Consider the following 25,846-nt stretch of genomic DNA (forward strand, 5'->3'; position numbering starts at 1 on the left):
GACACACCCCTGCGTCAAAAAAAGTGATTTCAGGTGACCATGATGCACCCATTTTGACTTATTGTGACCATATTGTTTGTGATATGGACAGACATTGACACACAATTGTTCATCTTGTGACGAACCATGTAGATTTTTGGACATACCCCTGCGTCAACAATTATTTGTAAATGACGCATCCATGATAAAAATTCAAAACTATTTAAATTTGAGAGTGATATATAAGATGGTTTCAGGTATGCATTCAAACATCTGTAAAGTATGATATATATGTTGCCATCCCAACACTTACCAAGGCATCTGCAAAATGTTTCAATTTCTTTGCTTCTTTTAAATAGTCATCTACTCCCATTGGCCTAAAATTCAATAAAAAAGAATTTATTTTATTCAGTTGACAACCAACAGCGATGAAACCGCCACTAACAGGTTGAATCTAAACATAATAAAGATTTAAAAATTGTACCCTTAAATACATTTAAATTATCATAAAATAAATCAATATCTAAACAAGTTAACAAGCACACTATGAAATGTAAAAGAATAAAAGATCCATTCAATATTTACAATTATTAATACAAACAGCAAAATAACCAATGCTCTTTTAGAAGACATCCCAACTAAAAAGGGCCAAAATTAATAACGCTAATATTATACAGTTATTTCGTTTGTTGAATTTTTATCTGGCTACCAGTAGATCTTGGTTTAAATGTTGGGATTATAAATACCATTGGTTCTATTCAATGGCCAGCGCATCATCAAATTTTTTGTCACGTGATAATCCCATAAATAATATTTGACACACAAAATCAACTTGCTCTACTGCACCGCTCCTTTTTGTCGTGGCCTAGTTTTTGACATCCAATTCAAACGGAAGCGGCGAGTTTTGTGTTGAAAGATGAAAACGGAATAAATGAGTAATTTTAATTAAAAAATAACAGTTTAGGGACAGCTATGTTGCAACACAACTAATGAATGTTTTGTATGACCTAATAACTGATTAACTACAATTTTAAATTCTACAATTAAAAAATCATTTTTAATGTAATGTATTGTAATTACTATATTTTATCCTGTAATTGGTGTTAACATTGCTTGAAAGAAATGAAATAAATACATTTTTTAAATAATAATTTTGTTTTATGTTCATGTTCAGTTTACTAAAAATTATTGTTTTTGTGAAGATTCCTACTCGTTCTGTTTTGAAAGTGACAATCCCCAGGGTACGATGTGTACTGTTGTTGATGGGATGCCACTCCCACGGGAGATACTATCAGCAATTAAATCGTGATTGTACTTGAATGCAGATAGTTAATTACTAATTGAATTAATATAGCTAATATTGAAGGCAGACTGGTATATGACCATTTCCATTAGCGATAGAAAGATTTAAAGTAAACAACATATATTTGTTCACTAAGTGTACTTTAGGCATGTAAGTTTGTGTGTTTTGTTACGTCATTTACGTTGCATTTTATTGCCCTTTCTCTAATAAGATGTAATCCGTCATGCACAGATTTTATTGTAACGTTATAATCGCATAAACTTTTATTTTAAAAAATAAAATAACATTTTTTTCTTGTGATTTCACATTTTATCTTTCTTTGCATAATTCAAGCAAGGAATCAAATTAATGCTTGTAAAGATTGGCAACTAATTTAACAGAATTAATTGCCATAGAAATCATGAAACTAAGACAAAAGTGACTTTAAAATGAATTTAAATTCAAATTCTCTTTGAATGAAAATAATATTCAAATTTAAAATGACTAAAGATACACAGATTGATATTAGAACATAATTAGAATATATTTTCCAAGAAACATATTTTTATAGCTTTGTTTATACAATAACTCTAAAATATCTAATATTTAGGTACCAGCAATAAACTGTTTTTTTATATCAAGTTTCTTTCTTATTATAATTGTTGAGTGGGTCGTTTATTTATTTATTGGGTCAACGTCTTAGTTAAGTCAAAGATGCTCTCCTGAGATGAGTACAGTACAGTAGTAGTAATTAGTCTTGTTTATTTTATTTCATTTATATGTAATTTTTACTTTCTATGGACCAGAGATTCCGAGATAAAAGATTGAATGAATGAATGTATTACTATTGTTTGTTCACCATATTTTATATAGTTCATTTTTGTTTTGTTTTAAATTATAAATATTTCACCGAACAATTTGAAATATAATTATTAGGGAAAATTGATGTAGCGATTATTAATTTAATCTTGAATTAAATACCAAACTAAAAACAGGAAACTGTTGAATTTCATTTAAAAAAAAAAAAGTTTCTTGATTATCATAATAACCACATTCTGGTTCTTCCATCTCCCATGAGCCAGTGCAGACGATATTTCAACCAGTTACAATCATGTAGCACCTATTTGCCATCACCTACAACTTCCATGAGCTGGCCCACTGGGACGAGTATATCAACTCAAGCGGCCTTTCTCACTTATCTGCAGTGACGTAGGTTCACAATTGCGCATCTAGGGAATGTATTTTCCTGTTCTCTTATGCCAATAATGTAATCGTAATGCATTTCCAAAAGTGAGGTATTAAACCATAGCAAAGAGACTATTGTAATTTCTTAATTTTTATGTGATTCTATCAACAAAGAGAAAAAAACCGACATATTTTTTGGATTTAGATTTTATTCTGGACAGTAATTTGACCTCTTGTAACGCTTAATTGCAGAAAGGTCATAGTTTGTTAGCAAACATGGGCCTAAGACGCACAATTATTAAAGATGACGCAATAGTTTCTCAGACCATTTTTAAAGTCGCTGATGGATACGACGGTTAGTTTCAATTTGTATACGTACACCCTGAACATTGATTAAAACTGTTTTAGTATTATTCTAACATCAGAATTTTACGATTTCTTGGCGAGATCATGCGGATTATGAAAACCGAGCATGCTTAGAATAAAAGATGTCTCCTGCTCATAAACGTGGAATGAAGCTTACAATTAAACAATTTCAAAACATTTCCAAACTGTTTACCTTTCTGATATCTCGACACGTGGTCTTGGCCTCACAACGGCAACATGGTCTGTAGTACCTGGACATGGCCTACTCATCTTATTGGTCGATTCCAATTCATCTGGCCGTCTTTCTCGTATAACATTAGGCCATTCCCTTATCTTACTAGGTGCTTTCTGAGTGCTTGATTTACGTGGAATCGATGGCTGTTTACGTTGTTTGCGATTCGCAGAATTTGACTTATCACTCTTCGCGCTTTGGTCAGACTGTAAACTTGACATACTTGTTACGCTTGATTGCCTTTCAAGCACTGGCTGTCTTTCTACTCTCGTTTCATCGCACTCATGTGGGGTGCTGAAAAAAAGAAATACAGTGGATAGAAAAAAATTTATTGCTAAATTACGAACTAAATTTCATTTAAATACAGTAGAAATCATCCTTTGAGATACCCCTATTCAGAGGACACTTTGTTGGGTCCCGGAGGTGTCTCCTTTAACGATTCTACAATATATTTTGAAATACAATGTAAAGTGAACCACATCAATCACAGCAGTAATGTGAACCAACCTATATCCCTCAGTTCTTGGCGATTTCGATTTCGTTATTAATTTTGGTTTCTTGACTCCAACACGCTGCCGCTCCTCCTGCGAAAAAAAAAATTGTTAAGCGGAGTTTCAATTTTTTTGTGATGCTAAATACAAAGAAAATGCTCCAAAGCAAATGATGACTACTGTATACATTTTTTATAAATGTAGTGGAGGTGTAGCTTGGTGGTTAACATGCTTGCCTTCCAATCTCAAGGTTCAGGGTTCAATCCTGACCTAGTGCCTCGCAACTCTTTCAACTTCACTCCTAAAGCCTCAAAGGAGGCTTACTGTAGTTTATAAGCACAATTAATTATATATTAGAAAATAGATTATCTATCCTGTAATTGGAAAGTTACATAGAAGAAAGAGAGAAAATTCTTAAAGGGCCTGAGAACAATAAATAAAACACATACTACAGTATATGCAGATTAAAGTATAGTTTAAAAAAAAAATGTGTTTATACATTGATTCCTATGAACCAATAATTTCCTATAAATATAAAAATAAAATATTCCTATAAAGTATACTCACAATTTCAGTGATTGGTTCTGGCTTTCGTTTCTGTACCCTGACAGACGACACTGGTTTTGGTTCCTCGCGGTACACAGACTGATCATTGCTATCCTCGTCATGTGTTTCATTTATTTTTCGTGGAATGTTATCCAAATTTTCGAGATCAAACTTCACAACTAATGATGGATTTCCATCCTCTTTGTAGACTATGTGTGACCTCGATGGAGCACTTTCAGAGATGTTAAATATTGATGCTGAACTGCTTTTAATAGGTGATAAAATTTGCTCTGTAATTTCTTTATTAAATATTTCTTCTGTAGTCCGATTTGGTTTCTTTAATTTTGTAGAACTCGATTTTTCTTTGTTAGTCCGAGGTTTGTTCACCTTATGTGAAGATTTTTTACTACCCTGGCTATTTTTCTTACTTTCGAGACGTTCTGGACTTCTCGATTCCGACGACACATGAGAAACTGCCGGACTGTGCGAAACACCGGGGCTCCGTGAAACTACCGGGCTGTGTGAAACATTCAATTTGTGACCAGAGCTATTACGAGATTTCTGCGGTTGTGGCGCAGCACAAACTCTGTCTGATACGTTATCATCGTCACTTTCGCTACTGGTGCCCACAAACTCTGGAGTGGCATATTTTTCTTTTACTGGTGCCACTTTTTTCTTTGATTTAACGCTTTTGTTATTTGGTTCAACTTTTGAATTTTTTACTTTCTTATTTTCTGGTTTCCCATGTGATTTGACGGGAGTAATTGTCTGTTTTGTGGTATTTTTTGTTGTGCTACTTGGGATAGGTTTTGAGCTAGGCTTAGATTTCTTTGGTAGACTTTTCTGTTTTCCGCCTTTTTGTTTCTCTTTATTTTGTTCCTTTCTCTCTTTTATTTGTTCCTTTCTTGGAGCAACTGTTGGGTTGCTCGTTTTGGTGTTGGAGCTCGATTTGTGCACAGTTTTCTCTGATTTAAGAGTTGGTGTTTTTGCTTTTTCAGACAAATCCCTAAATGATTCTAAATGATCATACGTTTTGTTGAAACTACCCTTATTTACGCCACTATCTGGTGGTGGTAATTCAAAGGTACCAAATCCACTTGGAGATTTTGTTTGGCGAATATCTTGCTCTGGGAAAAATCGAGGACCATTTGAAGTAGAGATTGTCTGAGCGGCTCCTGGAGATTTATTCTGTTCAGTTTGCAATCTTTGAACGTACTGTACTAACGACCATTTTCCAGGCTGAAAACAATAAAGACAAAAATAACAAAATTTCTTAGGTTTTGTACGTTGATTGACATAAAAAAAAAACACTATCAAACATTATGTGACAAAAAATGTGATGTGCCCATGGACATGATGTCATACCTCTACCATATTTGGGCATATCACACTTTTTTGTCGAACTAGTTTGATGTGTAGATAGCTTTAAATACACATAATTTGCCTTGCTTTTAATGGCAGGTGATATCTGATTCATTGCTTTTTTTTCATTCGTTCATCCATTCTTTTTCTTTTACTTTTTTTTAATTATTTGTTTTATTCTTCTCGCACTCACCGTCACTTCACTCAAGTTAGATTCACTTTAGATTAATTGTCTAAAAAATCCACTCCTCAACACATTCAGGTGTGGTGAAGGTGTGCTGCTTGTATCATGGTGTATAAAAGTTTATCAAAGTGTGTTGTAAGTGGCACACCTTAAGGGCGTTTTCGGTGAGTGTTAGGGAAGGCAAAAGACTGTTTGCTTAATTTATTTTCTTACCTTTAGTTGTTCATTAGTTTCTTCTTCTTCGGATACGTCACTATCACTACTCTCACTCTCAGAGCTCTCTGATTCGCTTGAGCTACCACTGCTTGAACTTAAAGCTCGCTTCATACTGTAATGAACAATAAAAAATCATAAATTAAAATTGTTTGAAAAATGGGAAAAAAACTAATGATAACCAATAAACAGTATCATTTTTTTAAATGATAGTAGAATTCAACATAAAAACAAATAACAAAAACAAGAACACAAATTAATTAATCAGAAACAGAACTTCAACATAACATGTGTTAACAGAATGTGCAATTTTAAACCAAGTTATGAGACTATTCAAATGATACATTTTGAAGGGACATCTTTATCATTAGTGACATTTCCCTATTAGATGCAATATATACATTAAGCCAATGTCCCTATTACAGGGAAATGTTGGCTTTTAATATGAGTTTTATGTCATCATCTTGTACACCTTTGATGTAGACTTGTCACTTTCAATATAAACTGATAAACTTTCAATTTTTTAGTTCCAAAGCAACATTTGTTTTCAAAATTTTTCAATTCTGCTAAAAATATCTATCAAAGGAATACTTATGTATCTAAGGTGCCACTATTCAAACTTTAATGTTGTCAACTTATTTATCCATACTGGGAATACTAATTACTGAATGTTAGAAAAATGTCACTACAAGGAGTTCCATATTGTCACAGTTAACTTTGTCACCTATTTAAAGCAAACATGAATTCAAAGGGACAACCATGTTTATCAGGTGTCATTTAGGACCTATTCAACCTACAGGTAATACAAGAGTGCAATTTGTCTGTTCTTTAGTGGATGTTGTTGTTCAGATCACCTGTAAACATTACCACCTGCTACCTCTTTGACATGTTACTAATCCAGATAACAGTCCAACTTCCTGTTTTGGGATATTACTTGGTTTCAACAAGTGTTCCTTTTTCTGCTTATCATTTATTAATCTGATCTCATTTTTCATTTTTTAATGATATAAAATATTTTATATTTAGGTTACATCCATTACTATGGGTGTTATTTTCCCCCCAATTTCCTGAGCTACTTTGTGACATTCTTTGTGTCATGTTAATCCAATAATGTATTCTTAATTTGGTTAAGGTCAGGGTTAGAAATTAATTGTTTTATTAAATTATTTGTGACAATCTTGAAGATATGGCAACCCGAAATGTATGAGAATCAAAAAAGATAAAGCTATGATAATCCAATCCTTTATTTTCCTGAGACTATACTTCATCATATACTGTATTCTTCAGTAACTATGTGATTTTCCAAGCTACAAAAGATCACTTTCAAATGGTCTATAATAAAATAATTTAATTGTATGCAAACATGCATAAATAAACCTGTGTGAATACGGCAGCTACCGACCATCAGGCTGTATTGTCTAAATTTAGTAAGTACAATATAAAACTTACCATAAACCACATGTTCAAATTATTCAAATAAATATTTTTCAGCTGAATTAAATTTGCTTCTAAAATTAATCTATTCTATTTCACTGCCCTTCTAATATTCATTTAAGTATAACAATTTATATTATTATATAGTATTATAATTTATAACTTAATTGGCCCAGCCGTAGAAGTGAAGGCTTGTCTCATGAGAAATAAAGAAGTTAGAATAAATTGAAATAAACGAAGCAACAAAATTAAAGAAGTCTGAGTCTGTAATAGGATGAATCTATTTTTAGCACTTAAAAAATCCTTTACGGATTTAAAATAACAAGGCTTTATTCTAATGATATCAGTATTTTTGTAACAAAAGCAAACATCCATATTATCGGCCTAAAAATGCTCAAGTGTAGGAGAGACATCAGACACTAAAGCCCAGTTCACTTAGTGTTTAGATTCTTTACAGCCAGCATAATCAGCCTAATGGAATATGAACATTTCACCAAAACCATGGATAACGCTTGAAACAAAAATACTTCATTAGGGCCTGTTCAGACCTACAGAATATGCTTTCATATCATCAAAGCATACAACTCCATAGGTCTGAACCAGAAAAAGATTAGTGGAAGCCACTTCTTACGACACTGATCTTTCGTTTGTTTGTTACGACAGCTCAAGGTACAGTACAAGATTAGTGAATGACGCTTACAATTGGAAAGTCAACGATTTTGACCTCCAATCAATAAAATTTACTCTTGCATACAAATCGATGACACTTCACTGTCTAACGAAAGCGTTAGTTAAGCGAGTCTGAACACTTTGCTGCTACGACGACGCATTGCTTGCAATACGAAATGGATCCCTTAACCTTAGTAAGGAACTGCATTAATCATGTACCCATTTTTACTCGAGTCCTAGAAGAAGACTATATCTTTACTCATTGATATTCTTCATATAAAGCTAATGTACGCAGTGAGTGATTCACACTTCTCCAATCTCAGTAAACAAAAAAAACCTATATGATGATTTATTTATCATTGATCGAATAAACATGACTCTGAAATGAGTTCCTGTACATACATGTTGAATCAATTTAGTATACTCTAACAATATGACAACACACAGCAGTGTGATTAATAATAATATCCTTGGCATTTGATCAAATTTAGCAACTAATTTATGAATAATAGAGCTGACACTTGGCTGTAACAATCTAAATTTTAGATTTATTGAGAAACTACAAAAAATTACAATTCGAAACTTTGGAACTTTGCTTTTTTTTTTGTTATTGTTTCAAATAAAAACAATATATATAGAATGAAAAAAAATGCTACGATTTTTTTTAATGGTTCCAAAAAAAGGTATAAAATTAAGAAAAGGAAAAACCGAAATTGTTTTGTTTATCTCTTATAAGGTAAAGTTCATACAGCCGGATACAAATACTGCAGTTCCTGGCTAGCATTAAATGCAATAAAAACAAAACAACACATGTGCAATATTGAAAGCACAACACACAAAAATATGAATCATGATGATAAGGTATATACAAGTGGACAGAAACCGTAAACAAAATAATGCACATTTGGATTCATTTTTTTTCTTTTTGCAATAATTTGTTACTAATAAATCATTTAGACATTCTTTTAGGGGGACACTTGAGTATCTTAATGATGTCCCCAGGTTATTGTATTATTTTCTAAGGCAAACTTATACTTTATTTAACAGTAACTTTATTTGTACAGTTGCAGATATGTTCTTGTATGTTTAATTTAGTAGTTTGAAAGCTGTATATAGAAATTATAAAAATGGAATTGGAGGAAATCGAACCAAGACCCACAGATCTTCTGTTTAATATGCAGGCATCCATTCTACCAATAGACCATTGGTACTCTCCACCATACAATTGTCAGAAGCTATTAAAACGAAATTGTCCGTCAACTTGGAAACTAACTATTTATGTTTACTTTTGGATTTAAGGTTGTTTTCCTTAGAATTAAATATAAAATCAGTTTAACTCAAAAATTATAAAGAAAGCAAAATATGGACAAACAACATTAATAGAATTACACAGTGAGTTATTCACTTTTTAATATGCAAACGGAAGAAAAAAAAAATGTTTTGTGGTCTGTAAATTATTTTCATTCATATCATTTATACATTAGGATATAGTACATGACACATTGCTGACTTCCTGACTTTCAGTTCACTTGTCAACATAACACAAATATATAAAACTCTTGAATTTTGAATGAGAGATGCGTGTATAACTAATGAGAAATAACAAAAAAATTTGATCTTTCGATTTTTGATGAATCGAATTCAAGGTTTGCTGTAACTATATAAAAATAAGACAAATAATTTAGTAATTTAGTGAACATTTTTATTCCTAGTAGTAAATGTTAAAATCATTGTATTTGATACCTAAAACTTTTTGTTTTTAAATTTCTTTGCGAATGGCTATCAATATCATAGAGATTATTGAGGTTTGCATGGCGAAATCAAATGTTGATTTAAGTTTTGCGGTACACCACGTATGTTAGTTCTCCTAAGACGATCAAAGCATATTGATCGAAACGTCGAGAAACTCAACAGTTCTTTTCAGAACTAACAACAACAATCATCAATTAATAATATAAATATAATATTATAACTATAACGAATTAGGATGACTATAACGAGGCATTTAATAAAAAGGCAAATTGCCTTAAAATGTAAATGTGACATGTTTCGAGAAACTATTCTCATCATCAGAACAGTAGTGCTTTTATACCAATAGGACATATTACTATAACGAACATTTAACATTTTAGTATATTTTTGTTGATTCAAGAAATAATTCCCAACTAATAAGGGAAGGGTGTGAGCAGAAGACAAAGATAAGATAATTAATGTGGATGACAAATGTATTAATTTTTTCTATATCATGAATAAATGATATTATGTATTAGTATCACAGTGTAATAATTGAATGTATGAAAAAGAAATACAAAAAAAGATGCATGATAAATTGACTGTAATACGAATAGTATACTTCAATCAAATTAATTTGCCAATGTTGTGTTATTATAAGCAGAAACGGAAATCTGTTCATTTCAGTCAAGCCAACGACGACAGGTGTCAACAAAAATGTTTTAAAAGATTTGAAAGTTTAACAAAAGAAAACAAAAACCTGTCCTTTTAATATCCAATCATGTTGATATAAAGTTTACGGTACACAACGTATATTAGTTCTGAAAAGACGTTTCGATCAATATGCTTTAATCGTCCTCAGGAGTGAGAATGAAGAAAGTCCAGGAGAAACTAAAATGCGTGGTGAACGTACCGCAAACTTTATATCAACATTTTATTTCGCCATGCAAACCTTCAAATAATATAATATCCAATCATGTAATGTGTTTTAATATTAAAAATCTCATACGAGTATCATAATGCTGGTATATATTCATTGTGGCATGTTTGTAGTAAATAAATGTGTACACGTTTCTGCAATATTGATATTTATTGGTAAAACAATAGCTTTATATAAATTTATTTCATCAATAACTGTCATTGTTTTATTTATAACAGTAATTCTAGCACAGATTTGCCAGTGCTAGGATTTAGTAATGTTGAAAGATAATATCAGGTGGTCACAGAATCAGTTGCCCGGGGTCCTGTGGCCACCACAAATTTACACTGGGCAACTAAATTTATAAAGGTCTGACCCAACAGGCAACCTAATAAAATCCTTTACCACCAATTTAACACAAGTTGGTCTGACTTTCTGATTACAAATCTTTACTAGTTTACAGTGAAACAACAAAAATATGGGGCAACCAAACCTTCCTTTATTTTAAATTGGGTAAATGTTTGGAAATAAGTTACAGTATGGAATTTTAAATAAAAAATTTATACATTTGCTACAATTGCAGAATTAACTTCTGCTATAAATTATATGATAGATAACTGTTACAGGGCGAATACTCTTCATATTCATTGATTTAAAAAAAAACTGTAAGGGAAATATCCCTAAATTTATGAATAGGAATTATCTGTATAAACAGTATACAGTATCTCAATAAAACCTGAAAAATACTAGATACTGTTGTTATAGTTTACAGAATGCAGCAGCACATGAACATGTTATAAACAGCTCATTTTATTTTTGATAAATTACATTGTCAACGTTCTTCATTACAAAATGAACGGATCAATCATATTTTTTTGTAGAAAACTATTGTACACTCTCTAATGTTACCAATATACACACACAGTGGTAAACTAAAAATAGAATCATAACTGATATAAGGTTAATTCAGCTGTACAGGAAGTCTTTAGTTCTCTTGAACAACCAAGAAAAGACATCATGTGCAATACAAGAAAGTAAGCTAACCAACAAGACTGATTAGGATATAGCAGGGTTATTTATAACTTACCGTATACGTAGCATATAAATAACAGCTAATATGTTTAAAGCTCTGTCTACACTATCAAACTAATTTGACAAAAAAATTGTGAAGTGCCCAAATATGGTAGTGATAATGATATGCTTAAATATGGTAGTGAAATGACATAAATCATGTCTATATATGGGCACATCACATGTTTTTCACATACATTTTTTTTAGTGTAGACAGAGCTTTAGGTTTCGTTTAATCACTTTCCTGTAGCAACTCTTGGCCTTCTGAATGTTAAGTATTGAATTTATCAGTTATTATTTTAATCAGTCTTTGAGCTCCAAATTAGAAAAGCTTTATATTGTACATTTTAATAAATAGTGTACCGAGTTCTTACTTGCATAGTAAATTATACAAAATCAACAGCTTAACATCCATTTCCAAAGGATAAAGTAATCATAGCACAATTATGAACAACTTAGTAAAACATAAAAAACATCATTATTCTGTTTCAAGAAAAGGGAGGAGAGTAGGAGGCTTCCTTCCCCAAAAATATTGATATTTGTTATAACTTATATATATTTACATTATATATATATAATTATTATATTGTTCAACTCTGCATTTGATGACTACTGTCACTGTTAAGTGGTGATGAAAAAAAAAATTGTAAAAAATAATAATGTTATTATCATTACTCCATGTTATTATATATATTATAATATGCACACATCCTTTATTGATTTGAAGAATTGAATACTATAGATATAATATATCTTTAAAGTGTATAGCCTACTGCACTTTAATAATCACTTCATGTTTGTCAAGAGATAGATTTGCAGCAATGTGGCTCCTATTATTGCTATTTGGCTAACAAATCAAACAAAAAAAAGCTTATCTGGTATGTAAACACATATTGTAGATTATAAACATACTAAACGGACGTAGTAAATCAAATAAAAGAATTTCAAATCAGGTTAGCACTGTTATTAGAACAATAGACGGATTGTGATTTCTCTATAAACATATCCACAGAAAAAAATGTTTGGGAAAATGTTTAAGCATGCTATTTTGTAATTTTGCACGCAATTAAAAAAAGTTTTAAAATATTTATTTATTTATTTATTTAACTTTGTTTTGTTTTACTTATTTATTCATTTGATGTCTACTGTCTAGTATTCAATTTTGAAAAAAACATTTAGAGTAAAATAGGATAACAATTACTTTTATATGAGGCCACCTTGTATGTAATTATGAGGTTAGAACTAAATCCGATTGTTCAGAGAAGTTGACATTTTCATTTGTAAATAATGAAAACATACATAGCTATTATAAATTGCAAATACTGTAAATTAAAGAAAAAAATGCTTATGAGGTCACCTTTTAAGTATGAGGTTATAGAACTAATCCGATTACTCAGAAGTTGACATTTTCAATCTAGATAATGATGTATTTTTATTAGTATGAAATATGTAGTATACCACTTGACACCAACTATTTTTACTCTCAGTAACTGGGTGGTCATTGAACTCTAAGGATGGTCCTTATAAAGAGACCACCAAATATTGTTCAACATCATCATGATATTTTATATATAGTATTATAGTATAACTGAAGTTGGTCAACCATTTATGATGGGCTTACTTTTGAGCCGTTGACAATTCACTGACTAACTGATTACCTGTTAATGACCTGTTTAATCAATTAAAATTAATTTAAATGTTTCCTGTGCAATATCCTGAATTGTTTGCAGTTGCCTTGCACTGATTCAATTAGCATTAATTAGTGTACACAATGATACTATCCATTATTCTGTGCCCAAATATGGTAGTGATATACCCAAATATAGTAGTGATATACCCAAAGATGGTAGTGATATACCCAAATAATGGTAGTGATATACCCAAATAAGGTAGTAATATACCCAAATATGGTAGTGATATACCCAAATATGGTAGTGACATACACAATTATGGTAGTGATATGTCATGTCCATATGTGTACATCACATTTTTGTGTACATCACGTTTTTTTGTCTGTCACAGTGTAAACAAATCTTTACTTACAGTATGCCCAAAAAATAGATACAGGTGTACCCTTTCAGGACCCAAGAAAGTGCCCCGTTAATAGGGTTGTCACCTGAATAATAGTTGGCTGTGAGGTTATACCTTTTGTATCCAAGATTTCAAGATCTAAAACTCTACAATCGATTAGTCTCTTTCTAAAAAACATGGATCTTTGCCAGTAAACAATAAGAAGAAAGTACAATTTCTGTAATGTTATAACAATACTATGTAGTGTGGCAGCCAAAATAAGAAAGTACAATTTCTGTAATGTTATAACAATACAATGTAGTGTGGCAGCCAAAATAGACAGAATGAAATACTGCTATAAAAATAAACAACTATTTTTTTTCTTCAAATGTTCTTTAAAAAAGATTCTTTTAAACTTCCCAATATAATTAGTGTTAACTATGACTTGGAACATACTGTAGTAACTATTTGTATAGTAACCATAGATGCAGTGGAGTATTTTATTTCTAATGTCTAATAAAACTCAACTAGTTCAAGATTAATGAAATACCGAATTGTATTACATTCAGTATACAATTCCAATTTGAAATAAGACACCTAACATATTAACATTATTACACTCATGTATGCTCATAAAACCCTTATTATAAATACAAATACGGCAGGGCTTTACATTTATACTGTTTGCTAGCAGTAGATCTTTGCTAGTTAAAAGATTCAAAATTAGCCAGTAATAAAAAAAAAAAAATTACTTTTCAGTCTAATCAAAGAGGGTGTATTTAATCTTGATATGTTAATTAATATAAAATTTGTAAAATGAATTTATGAATTTCATATCTTTTTCAATGTAAATTTCAAAATGTAAGGGTTGCCCAGGTATTGATTGTTTATTTACAATCGTATTATATCATCATCATCAATAACAACAATCATATCACTTTTAAAACAGAAAATATTCTTAGTGTTACTGCAGTCTACATCAGTTCTCAATAAAACGTTGATATTACAATTTCAATTCAATTCAATTCAATTTCAATTCAATTTCTTTATTGCTGCAAATGCCATCAAGGGCTAATATCCGCTTAAACATACTACATCATACAAACATATACATATTTACGTTTCAAACAATATTAATAATATTTCAAATAACAATAATAAGGTTTATATATCACATGAATATTAATTTCTTACTGTATTACTATAAAAATCTTGAAGACAAATTGTTTTCATGTTCATTCCATCACTAATGTATTCATTTATATTTTTATTGTTTTGTTAATTCCAGCTGGAATATTTACATATTAACTGCCTATGACACAATGCTGACACAGACAGCCATTTTATTTACCACATTTTATTTCCCGCCAAAGACATCCTACTGTAGCTTTACTATCACTGGGAATTCTGACAATTTTTTATTCAGTCCTGAAAGATTATACCTCATTTAACAATAATGGCCTGTAAAAGTTGCCAGAATTTTGAAATAAAATCTGCCACAATAACTATAAGCATTGGATTTCATTGGGCGAAAGCTATAAATTAAACCTGCCAACAAATGTAGATAAAAAAGAAAATATAAAGCTAGCTATGACTAGAAATGAAATAGGGGAAACATTACTTTTTTTAAAGTTAATTTTTTAAAACAGTACAAATTTTAAGAATCTAATGCTTAACCCACTGATTGGTCATGACATATTAATTGATAAGGCTTCTATTAATTGTTACTATAACTATTGAATATAAATTTGTATTACGCACTTAAATAAAATTATGAATTCGAGAAATTAAGTTAAATTTATTTTTTTGCTTGCTTTAACACGTTCACTGCCACGACGTATTTATACGTCAAAAATTGCGTGTCGCTACTTGCCAAGACGTAATACTACGTCAAAATCGTAGCACTTTTGTATTGTATGTAGAATCGCTGGCAGTGGTGATTGGAACAGGAATTATCGCATGGCAGTTTATGAATGATGTACGTAAACGATAATCTAAAAATAAATGTCATATGTTTGTTTGTGTTTATTCCCTCATGCATTGAATATGGTTGATACGATGGCGCCCTCACACTCAATATAATCATCTCAAACATGTCATAAATTGCGCTAATAGTAAATAAAAATAATAAAGGATGAAATGATTCAGTGTGGTTTACTGTTTTTATCTCTCGATGATAGGGTGGGTCAGAGGATGGGGGTCAGATATTGACCCCAGCTTGTGACGTCATTGGAAATAAATACTATAATTACGCTATAATAATAATAATCATTTTTTATTTTAAAATAACACAAAATGGCATGTAATACACAGCCGGTCATTTCTCATCTCTTTGGATTACCGGTACACATTTTATTTACTCGTGATATGCTTTGAAGCAGTTGACTACACAGAGGGAGGGTCTTTGAGGGCAGACAGGACAGTAGTAGCGTGTTTCTTTTCTAACCTGTGCATTTGCGCAGACAACGCATCTTTTGGCACGATTGGCTTTCTTTTCCGAAGCTGGCAGCACATCAAGGTAATGAAATGCGGCCCCGGCCGGGGCAGGTGGGAGTGGGTCCCCTTTCTCCTGAAGAGCAGTATATGCATCTCCTAGCAAACTAACTGTCAGACTGTCACGAAATTCCAAAAGTGACATATTTTTCCCGGTTTTATCTTTATACATTATATGGGAATTTATAATACACATCTCAATTATATGTAGGCCTATCTTTTTATACCAGCGAAGCGTCTTACGTAAAGAAGAATAATAAGACAACATCTGGTCGGACGTGTCAATTCCCATGTTGTAGTCGCCAATAATATTTGGTTTGTTCTGAATTTTACCATTTCGATTCGTAACATCGACCATCTCAACTCTGTGCATGTTCGATATTGTTAGCACGTTTCGTTTGTCCTTCCATTTACAAACGACTACTGATTCGGACCGTTTCCATTCAATTTCTCCTTTCTTCAATTTTCTGTTTATCACATCCTTGGGGTTTTCGGTGCGATCAAATCTGAGCGTTCCACATAAGTATGTAGAATGCTGGGTTAGGTGTTTTGTCAGCCCTACAGAATTATAATAATTGTCCGTATACAAAACATGGCCTTTGTCCAGGTAATCTTTCATAAGTTCTAAAACTATAGCTGCAGTCAGTCCTAGGCCTTCATTATCTTCAATAATCCCAGCTCCAGTGTATATAGCGATTTTTATGATCATACCTCGCGATTCACATAGTTCATAAAATTTCACCCCATACTTGTGGCGTTTATTCTTTATGTACTGTCGAAATAGTAGCCTGCCGCGCCAAAGTACCATTGATTCGTCAAGGCACAATTTCTTTGTTGGATAATAAATGTTCTTCATCGTGTCATTGAAATGATCCACAAGAGGTCGTATCTTGTATAATCTATCATCATGATGTGCTTCATTATCAACGAAGTGCCAGAATCGTAACATTAGTTGAAAACGGTTACGGGACATAACACCGCCGAATAATGTGTTCTTGTACAAGACATTAGAGCTCCAGTAGTGCTCCAATGTTGGTTTATTATTTGGACCAAGTTGAATCATTAGAGCAAGGAACTTCTTCATCTCAACTGCGTTCGTATTGTACCAGGCATGCATACGTGAAGAACGTGTCAACGGTCTGTTTTTATTGATCTCCGATATAGCATATTTGTTCATTTCGGTAACCATCATATCTATTATCGGTGGCGTAATAAACAATTCAAAAAAATCAAAGGGTGATGCATCATCTGGCATTTGGATTTTTAATCCAGGGATCTCTGAAAATATAAAATCTGGTGGGTCCTCTGCAACGTCTGTCCATACATGATGCCCACCACCACGGCGAGCAGCAGCACCACGGCGAGCAGCAGCACCACGCGGCACACGACGAGGTGCACGACCACGTCTTGGACTTCCTACTGGAGATGCATTCCTTCCGCGCCCGACTGCTCGGCCGCGCCCTCCTCTCATTCTTGGGCCACGCCCGCGGGGTACAGGTCTACCACGCATCACCACTGCTGGGCCTACGTCTGTGTCATCCGAAGAAGTGATACTATGATCACTATCTGCATAATCACTACTCATGTCATCTTCACTATATTCATCAATTGATCGCATATCAGAATCTGTATCTACATCATCTTCATCGTCTGCCATAAGTATAGCTATAGCTTGGTCAGCACTAATGTTTTCCGCCATTGTGAACAGCAATGTGGGCAATGATGTACCGCATGCACGTGGACAATGACGTATGAGCGTGGACAATGACGTATATGAACAGTTTGACCGATTTTAGCGCGGAAAATCCCTGACGTATATTTACGTTCCTGGCAAAGTCAATAAAATTGTTGGACCATTGCCAGTGACGTATTTATACGTCTCAACGGTTTTTCCCGCCATCGTATTTTGAATGACATCATGATAGTCTGTGACCAGATGTTACACTTTCAAACTGTAATTTAATATGTAAACGGGACTTGGCACTGGGACAGAAATTACGGAAAATGCCTTGGCAGTCAATGTGTTAACATGCCCTTATGAAAATGGATAATATTTTTTTAATAGAGTATTATGGTTAAATTTTAATGAAATTTTATTTAGTTATAGAAATTATATTTAATTTAAATATGTAATGTACATGTACAAAGGGCATACTGCAATTGAACCAATAATATTTGCTTTAAAATATAGTTCATCATTGTTAATGTAAATACCAAGAGTCGTAGTAAAATGCATTTACTCTAATAAATAACAAATCTTATAGCCGGTTGGTTGTACTTTGGATTTACACAGATGAATGATTGTCTGAATAGTGGGCGTAAATGGATCTCAAATTTGTTTGTTAATGGTTGAAATATTACAGTATTATAGTTTTTACCATCTGTCAGAAACCATCCTCCTCTCTAACCCCATATCAAATTAATTAAACATCATTCATTAATAATTTCGAAAACATTTTAATTAAATCTATAGCAGCACATATATTTATTGTGAGAGAATAAGATCCTATTTCTGCTGCAAACAAATAACCGGTTAATAACCGTGTGAATAAATTAAGCCCAATTTCTTGGGAACATAAAAGGAAAAATTTTTAGAAACTGATCATTAAATGGCAGCGTAAAAACACTCAATCACTTCTGTGTTAAAACTTCATTTAACCAGAATAACTGCAATGCAAAATAACAGTATTTGATTGACAGCCGCCGACACACATAAATTTGGACATGCAAAAAAAAAAATCTTTGTTTTATTTTTAAAAAAAAGGTTACGAAATATGATAATTTAATTCTCTCTTTCACAAAACATACATGATTGCAAAAGATAACTTCAGAGCCAATGTGAGGGTGCCACCCCAACTTCAATAAATCATAATTAAGTAAATAGTTAGCCAGACATATGACAGATAAAATGAAACGCAGACCATTTCCTACTCCTACTACATCCTACCTTATTATTAAATCCTACGAAACCCCATTAATTTCAATTCATAATGAAACCACACATTTTAACTTCAATCATCAATCAGCCTATTTAAGAAATCAAACTATCGCTAACACAATGCAATAATAAACAGCACAGAATGTGATCGATAATGACCTTTAAAACTGAGAGAATAAATGACATTTAAAGTACATACTGTCATGTACTGACCTCCGACCTTACAGTACATTAATATAAATGTTATAAACATTAACTATTAGTCTTTCTCATATAAAGATATATTCAAATCCAGAAAACCAACATTTAATCATATTATAATGCATTACTAATATGATAATGTATGCGCATATTAATTAGATGAAAATTAGCATTAGAATGTGCTTTGTTGGTTTGCCCCGAGGGAGGATAATTATGAATGAAATGATAAATGAGTATGTTTATCTTGGCTCTTACGAATCATGTAAATTTCTACTGATTAATACATTTTAAATTTAGCACTATATTCACTTTAATTCAATCTTTTATTTGGAATCTCTGGTTCATAGAAAGTAACATAACTATGTATAAATAAAACATTTAAAAAAAGTAGAATTACAACGAATAAAGTTAACTTATTATCACCACTGGAGGACAAATAAATAATTGCTATTATTAAGAAGATAGACAGGAGGCAAGTGGATAGAACCATTCTAAGGCTATAGGCCCTCAAACCAGTTAACAGCGCAACCAATAGCCACTAGCTCTTCCCAATTGGATATACCAGAGCTGAATAAACACTCCCCTGAGCTGTTACTAATTCGATTACAATTAACACAGAGATCTTCAAGTACACCATCATCACCCGCATTCTATATCCCATAATTACAGTCAAGCCTGTCTTGTAACGACCAGGCATTTGCTATTTAAGTGGTTGTTATGCCTATAGCAACTTTGCTGCAAAGAACGTTGATAATGATACAAATTGATACAGTACAGTATGCATTCTTTAGGCATTGTTAGATTTAATCATTATTTCATCCTCTAAATACTTAGGCTATTTTATTGCATAAACTGCAGTCATTTTGTGCATGCTATAATACTTAAGTAAATTAGTTCACTACAGTAATAGACAGCATACAAAATATATAATTATATTTAAACTTTTGTAGCCAATGCCTACTTAAATTTTTGTCATATTATTAATAGTATTAGTTGAAGTAGTCCTATAGCCATTGTACCTTCCTATGGTAAACTTTTTTTTCTCTTTCATAGTCAAATGACAGACAATGTATGTTTTAACACTATATTCCCAAACTCTATTTCTGGGAGACACCAACAATGTTGACATTTTGTTGGATCCTAAAGGTGTTCAGTTAATTGATACTGTATCATGTAATTTCATTATTATTGTTATAAGCACAGTTAAGATTTTTTCTCTTTAAAATCTATTTCAGAGCTACACTGACGTTATATATAAAATAGCTATACTGATTTTATTGAAGTAATATATCCATTGTTGATGCTGTATTCCTATAAATTTTTATTAATAAACTACTTGAACGCAAGGTGTGCCATGAAACCCGTTACATGCAATAATAATAATAGGAAATTGTAGAGCACACGATTAAGTTACTATCATTTTTAATTAATAGTTATCCTTTCCATTGACCTAACCATAGAGATATTATAGTGGGACCTAACCAAAACGTTAACAATTAATGATACTTCAATTAATAAGTAAATAACAGACATATATTAAAATATAAGTAAAAATCAACTTTATCTGTGACTACAGGTAATAATCAGTTAAATAAATTATTTTGTATTTATTTTTTAAAATTATTTGATACTTCGAAATATAAACTAGCGTATAATTACTTGGATTGTTCCATACCAGAGGGTCCACTAATTGATATTAATATACAAAATGCTAAATATTTTGAAATATCATATGGTCTGCATCAATATTGTCGGAATGCGTTTTATATTCTCATATACCAAACTTCAAATTCATATTTAATTGACAAAATTATAATCAGCAGAAGAAAAAAAATGCCTGCGTAATGATATTCGTCAGCTATGGTTATCATGAATTAAATAATATGTAGAGTTTTCATCTTACTAATGAGAAAATTCTCATCATAATAAAAAAAAAAGGTTAACTAATGAAAGAATTTTATAAAAGACTTTCACAAAAGATGTTTTGATTAAAACAGAATTCAATGTTCTGCATTTGAATTTATCTGTACAACTATAACTATGGACATTTATTTTAGAATATTTTCTTTTGTTAACAAAGAACGCGTATTAATACTGAAAATAACATGACAATTATTAACAGACAGTTTACCATTTTAAAAGTACTCTTTTCGAACACTCCTATTCATGAGACATCGCTATTAAGGCGATACCTTCCCATGAAATGAATAAGGAGCAATATAAGTTTTAACATTTTTAGGAGAGACTACTCCTATTAAGGGGACACTTGTTGGGTCTTTAAGTTGTCCCTTTAATAGAGGTTTTACAGTAATAATAATTAGGTAGTCAACTGTGCAGCAGTCTTTCATATGACTATGGAAAGTGTACGTAGACGGAAAAATCTTTGTCTAAAAAAGTGTGTTTTTATTGCATTGAACAATCCTTGTATAAGAATGTTAAATCTTTAAGTTGTTAATTCAGCCTTTGACCCCCTTTCCTCTTGTAACCATGTGACATGGTTTATGACATACCATGTTAATCCCAGAATGCTTTTTATGCGACTCAAGAAGACTGCTGGGATTGCCTCCCAAGTTTTCGGAAAAAATAACCATTTCAAGCACACCCTTATTTAATGAGACACATGCTTACTGGTACTACTTAAATTTATAAATAGCGTTTTGAACTATTAAACAATTCCATCCAAATTTGGGAGGGGTTAGAGCCGTATTCTCCAATACAATTTTCGTAAGTACACAGGATTTTAATAATTAAGTGGTATCCATTTAGATTTGATAATTGTTTAAATTTTGTTTGTGAATGGTTAAAAATATCGATCTCCTTAAATTAGGATTATGGGAAAGAGTATGTACAGTATAGTACGCCCAAGAAGTAAAGTAATGTGGGACTAAAACGGGGACTAAAACCAAGTTCTAAAGCTGGAGAAATTGTATATTAAATTAATGATGATTTCAAATGATTCAATTTCTATTTACAAATTACCAAATACTGTACTGTAGTTTGTTCAAATTAATTTGAACTTTAAGAAAATTACACTACAGGATAAAAACGAAATCCGCTTTCTTGTCTGAGAAAATTAGCAAGTATAATAAGCAATGCAGTCTGGGAAATTCCCCAAGGACAACAAATATGCAATATGAAACAGGTTTCAGATTTCAACCGACATACAACAAGAATACATATTTTATAGCTTTAGAAGGAGCCTTATATCAAAAGTAAAGTTGTTTAATCATTATTATAAATATTAAAATATGTTCAAAATCATCTACAATGAAATACAACTAATCTACTGTACAACCTTCATCATATCATTATCAGCTTGCAATATGAACTTATTGATTAGCAATATTTTCTGTTCTTGCTATAAAGTAATTTCTAAATGATTATAAATATAAATAGATCGTAAAAAAATTATTAAAAGGGTTTATAGATTAGACACTATTTTATAACCTTGAATAATTATGAGTGCAAATGAATAATATACTATTACACCCCTATGTTGCTAAAACCCAGGGGCCTAGTTATGAAATTTGGTGAATGTTTTGGGTAGGATTATACTTGGATTGACAATAGAAATTAAAACAAAATGTTTGTCTTCAAATTAGGGAGGTGGGATTATATTCGAATATTGGTAATAATGGTAAATAATACAAATTTAAGTGGCACAACATAGTACAGGCAGGATGCTGACTGATTGAAAATGAAAACAATGACATTATTGTTTATTTAGAAAACTGTGATACATAAATTAAAAGTAAACAAGTAACAAATATTGCAAGTCAATGTTTTGAAGAAAATATAAAAACTGATTTGAATAAATTATCCCAGCACAGACAAAAAAACCATCTCTACAAAAAAAAAAATCACCTAAAAACATTTTACATTTAAACAGATGCTTTACAACTATACGGATGAACAAACAACAATTCCGCCAATAATAGTTGTAATGCAATTCAGTCCATTTAGACGTAAAATGTTATGCAAGGTTTGACCTTTGACATACAGTACGCTGCCAATAATAATTACCATTGTACAAAACAGCAGGCAATTGTTTGATAATAAATCTATTACTCTGAGCTGCTTTTGCCTGCAACGTCTTTTAGCTTTCTTTTCTTCTACAAATATGATCTTTATAGCTATTAAAGAAGGTCACACCTTATTAATCGCATAAGAATAAAACAAAATTGATTTTAAAGATTTATACATCCTTTTCGTCAGTCATAATACAATGAGAGGAATTAAATTAAACTAAATTTGTATTATAAATTAATTACTAATTTTAAAAATATATTTCTGATAACATGCCATTTTATAAATATCTATTAGAAACAATTATAAAAATTTACATAATTTTTTTCTAAATAATATTTTACTTTGTATGACAATAAATTAAAATTATAAATGTTTTAATCTTGAAATTTGCATGTATCTTTTTGTGTTTGACTATTATTCTAGTTTATATACTATACAATGTCCCTATGTAAGTTTGCATGAATAGGCGTGTCTCTTTAATAGGCGTGTCCTTTGAATAGGCGTGTCTCTTTAATAGGCATGTCCATTTAATATTGCCCCTCATTCACTTCACTGATAAGTGTCCCTTTAATAGGGATGTTTTAAAGAAGAGTTCTACTGTACCAGTAATTTAATACGATACAAAAAACAAAGCTATGGCTCCCTTTTGCCTTACTACAGTACCGTATGCAGCAGAGTTTGGAAAAATCACTGTGTGATGGCCAGCCGCTACTACTAGCTATACTATACAATTGTTTAGTTATATCTTAATTCTGAAAGTACAGTTAAACACTGTATCTAAGTACCTGATAAGCAGACAATTCAAATTCCCTTGATTCCAATGGACAAACACCGGCTTATAGGTGTCAAAAGTAAACGTTTATAATCGGCAACAGAAATTACAAGCATTGTCCACGCCAAGAAGAAAAGTAGAAAAAAAGGACACGCAACAAAGGAGCACTTGTAATGCATAATAGAACTTCAGAAATTGAGATTGCAACGTACAATGAGACTTTACACTTCATGTAACTGACAACAAACAGCGACTTCCCTAAGTCTGTTTGATTTGGAGTTCTGTTGATCCCGTAATTTGTTGACCTTGTTGTAACTACTTGTAAAGGTGGTGGCTCTTTTCAATTCAAAATGTACATTCACAGGGAGTTATTAATCAACAGATTTCCAATAAATTTATTGGTATAAAAATTGACTATGTGGTCATTGAAACAAAAAATTGAAAATATTCCTACTTAAACTGAACACCCTCGTTCAGGGGACACCTTTATTAAGAAGACACTATCCCATGTAACAATTAAGGGATAATATATGTTTGAACTGTGTACATTATGATTAACGTCTATTTAGGGCACTTTGTTGGGTCCCAAATGTGTCCCCTAGATAGGTGGTACTACTCTACTTTCCTGTACTAAAAGAATGAAATCTCTTTGTACTATTCTCAAGCTTGAACGATTGCATTTTTTATGTTGTTTTGTCTTTTGGGTGGAGCCCAACATTGTGAATGAAAGAAAGTACAATATTGTAGTGGGTGTCTTTTTATTATTGGATAGTGTCTGTGTGAATTAAAATTTATTGCTACGAGTCAGTCATTTACTAGATTTTTATATTATTTATAAAATCTACTGGTAGAATTATCACAATCTTCCAATGTATTATTAAATATTAACTTGAATACAAATAAATTTGAGTGTTGATTTTAAACAACAAATACTCGCAGTGTACATACAGTACAAAACTAGTTGATTCACCTAGTATTATATACTGTAGTATACTGGCCAATTCCTAAATACAATATCACATGTGACATTGATTTTATCCATCTTAAAAACAACAGATATAAAAAGATAACATGTGATAAACATGTGTCACAGTATCCCAGAACTTTACCAAGTAACTGTAGAGAGAATAAATTAAAGGGTGGTGTGAAAAAACAAGTTCTCAATTTTAAATTAACAACTTTTCGATTAACAATTTTTATTAAAGTATTACCTTAAAAACCCTTATATTTTAACTTGCAATATAAATCTGTTCACACAGAAGTTTGCATTGGCGTCGAATTACTGCAATACCATCTTTCACTGCTCTGTGTAAAAAGGACTTTTGAAATCCTATTTTCCTATATTTTATACGTTTCATGTTTCATTTTAATAAATCTTTACCTCACTGTAATGTTTTCATAGCCTTAGGAGATAGGAAGTTAAAACCAATTTTAGATAACCTTGATTAGATAAATGACCTAGCTTTTATCACTTAACATAATTTGATTTTTAAGGCTAGGCTATAAGGGAATTAATTAAGTACAGGAGTATGAAGTCAATATAAACCCAACAGATCATCTAATTTGACTAATTGAAGCAGGCACAGAAATAATGTGTAATATCTGCATAGCCAGTATTAACTTATGTGCGCTTTTCTTTGCATTAAATACTACGAAAATTAATTTAATTGTTGATGAGGGAAGAAAAGGTCATCTCATATACCCTTTTCAAATCTGCATAAATTTTTACAAGTTGTAAC

The 25,846-nt window shown here is 31.5% G+C and overlaps 1 protein-coding gene across 4 annotated transcripts in view; it reads right to left on the reverse strand.

The window, feature by feature from the left end:
• The window catches only part of LOC140050018 (uncharacterized), a 146,242-nt gene that overhangs the window by 11,130 nt on the left and 109,266 nt on the right, over window positions 1-25,846 (reverse strand). For all 4 annotated transcript variants that reach the window (XM_072095009.1, XM_072095008.1, XM_072095007.1 and 1 more), the window contains 5 exons: window positions 5,841-5,955; window positions 4,103-5,320; window positions 3,552-3,628; window positions 3,006-3,338; window positions 293-356 (listed from right to left, as the gene is read on the reverse strand). In XM_072095009.1, the coding sequence (XP_071951110.1) occupies window positions 293-356; window positions 3,006-3,338; window positions 3,552-3,628; window positions 4,103-5,320; window positions 5,841-5,955 (1,807 nt within the window). The remainder of the gene's footprint in view (window positions 1-292; window positions 357-3,005; window positions 3,339-3,551; window positions 3,629-4,102; window positions 5,321-5,840; window positions 5,956-25,846) is intronic.

This window comes from Antedon mediterranea, chromosome 5 (assembly GCF_964355755.1).
Source record: "Antedon mediterranea chromosome 5, ecAntMedi1.1, whole genome shotgun sequence".
Classification (NCBI taxonomy): Eukaryota; Metazoa; Echinodermata; class Crinoidea; order Comatulida; family Antedonidae; genus Antedon; species Antedon mediterranea.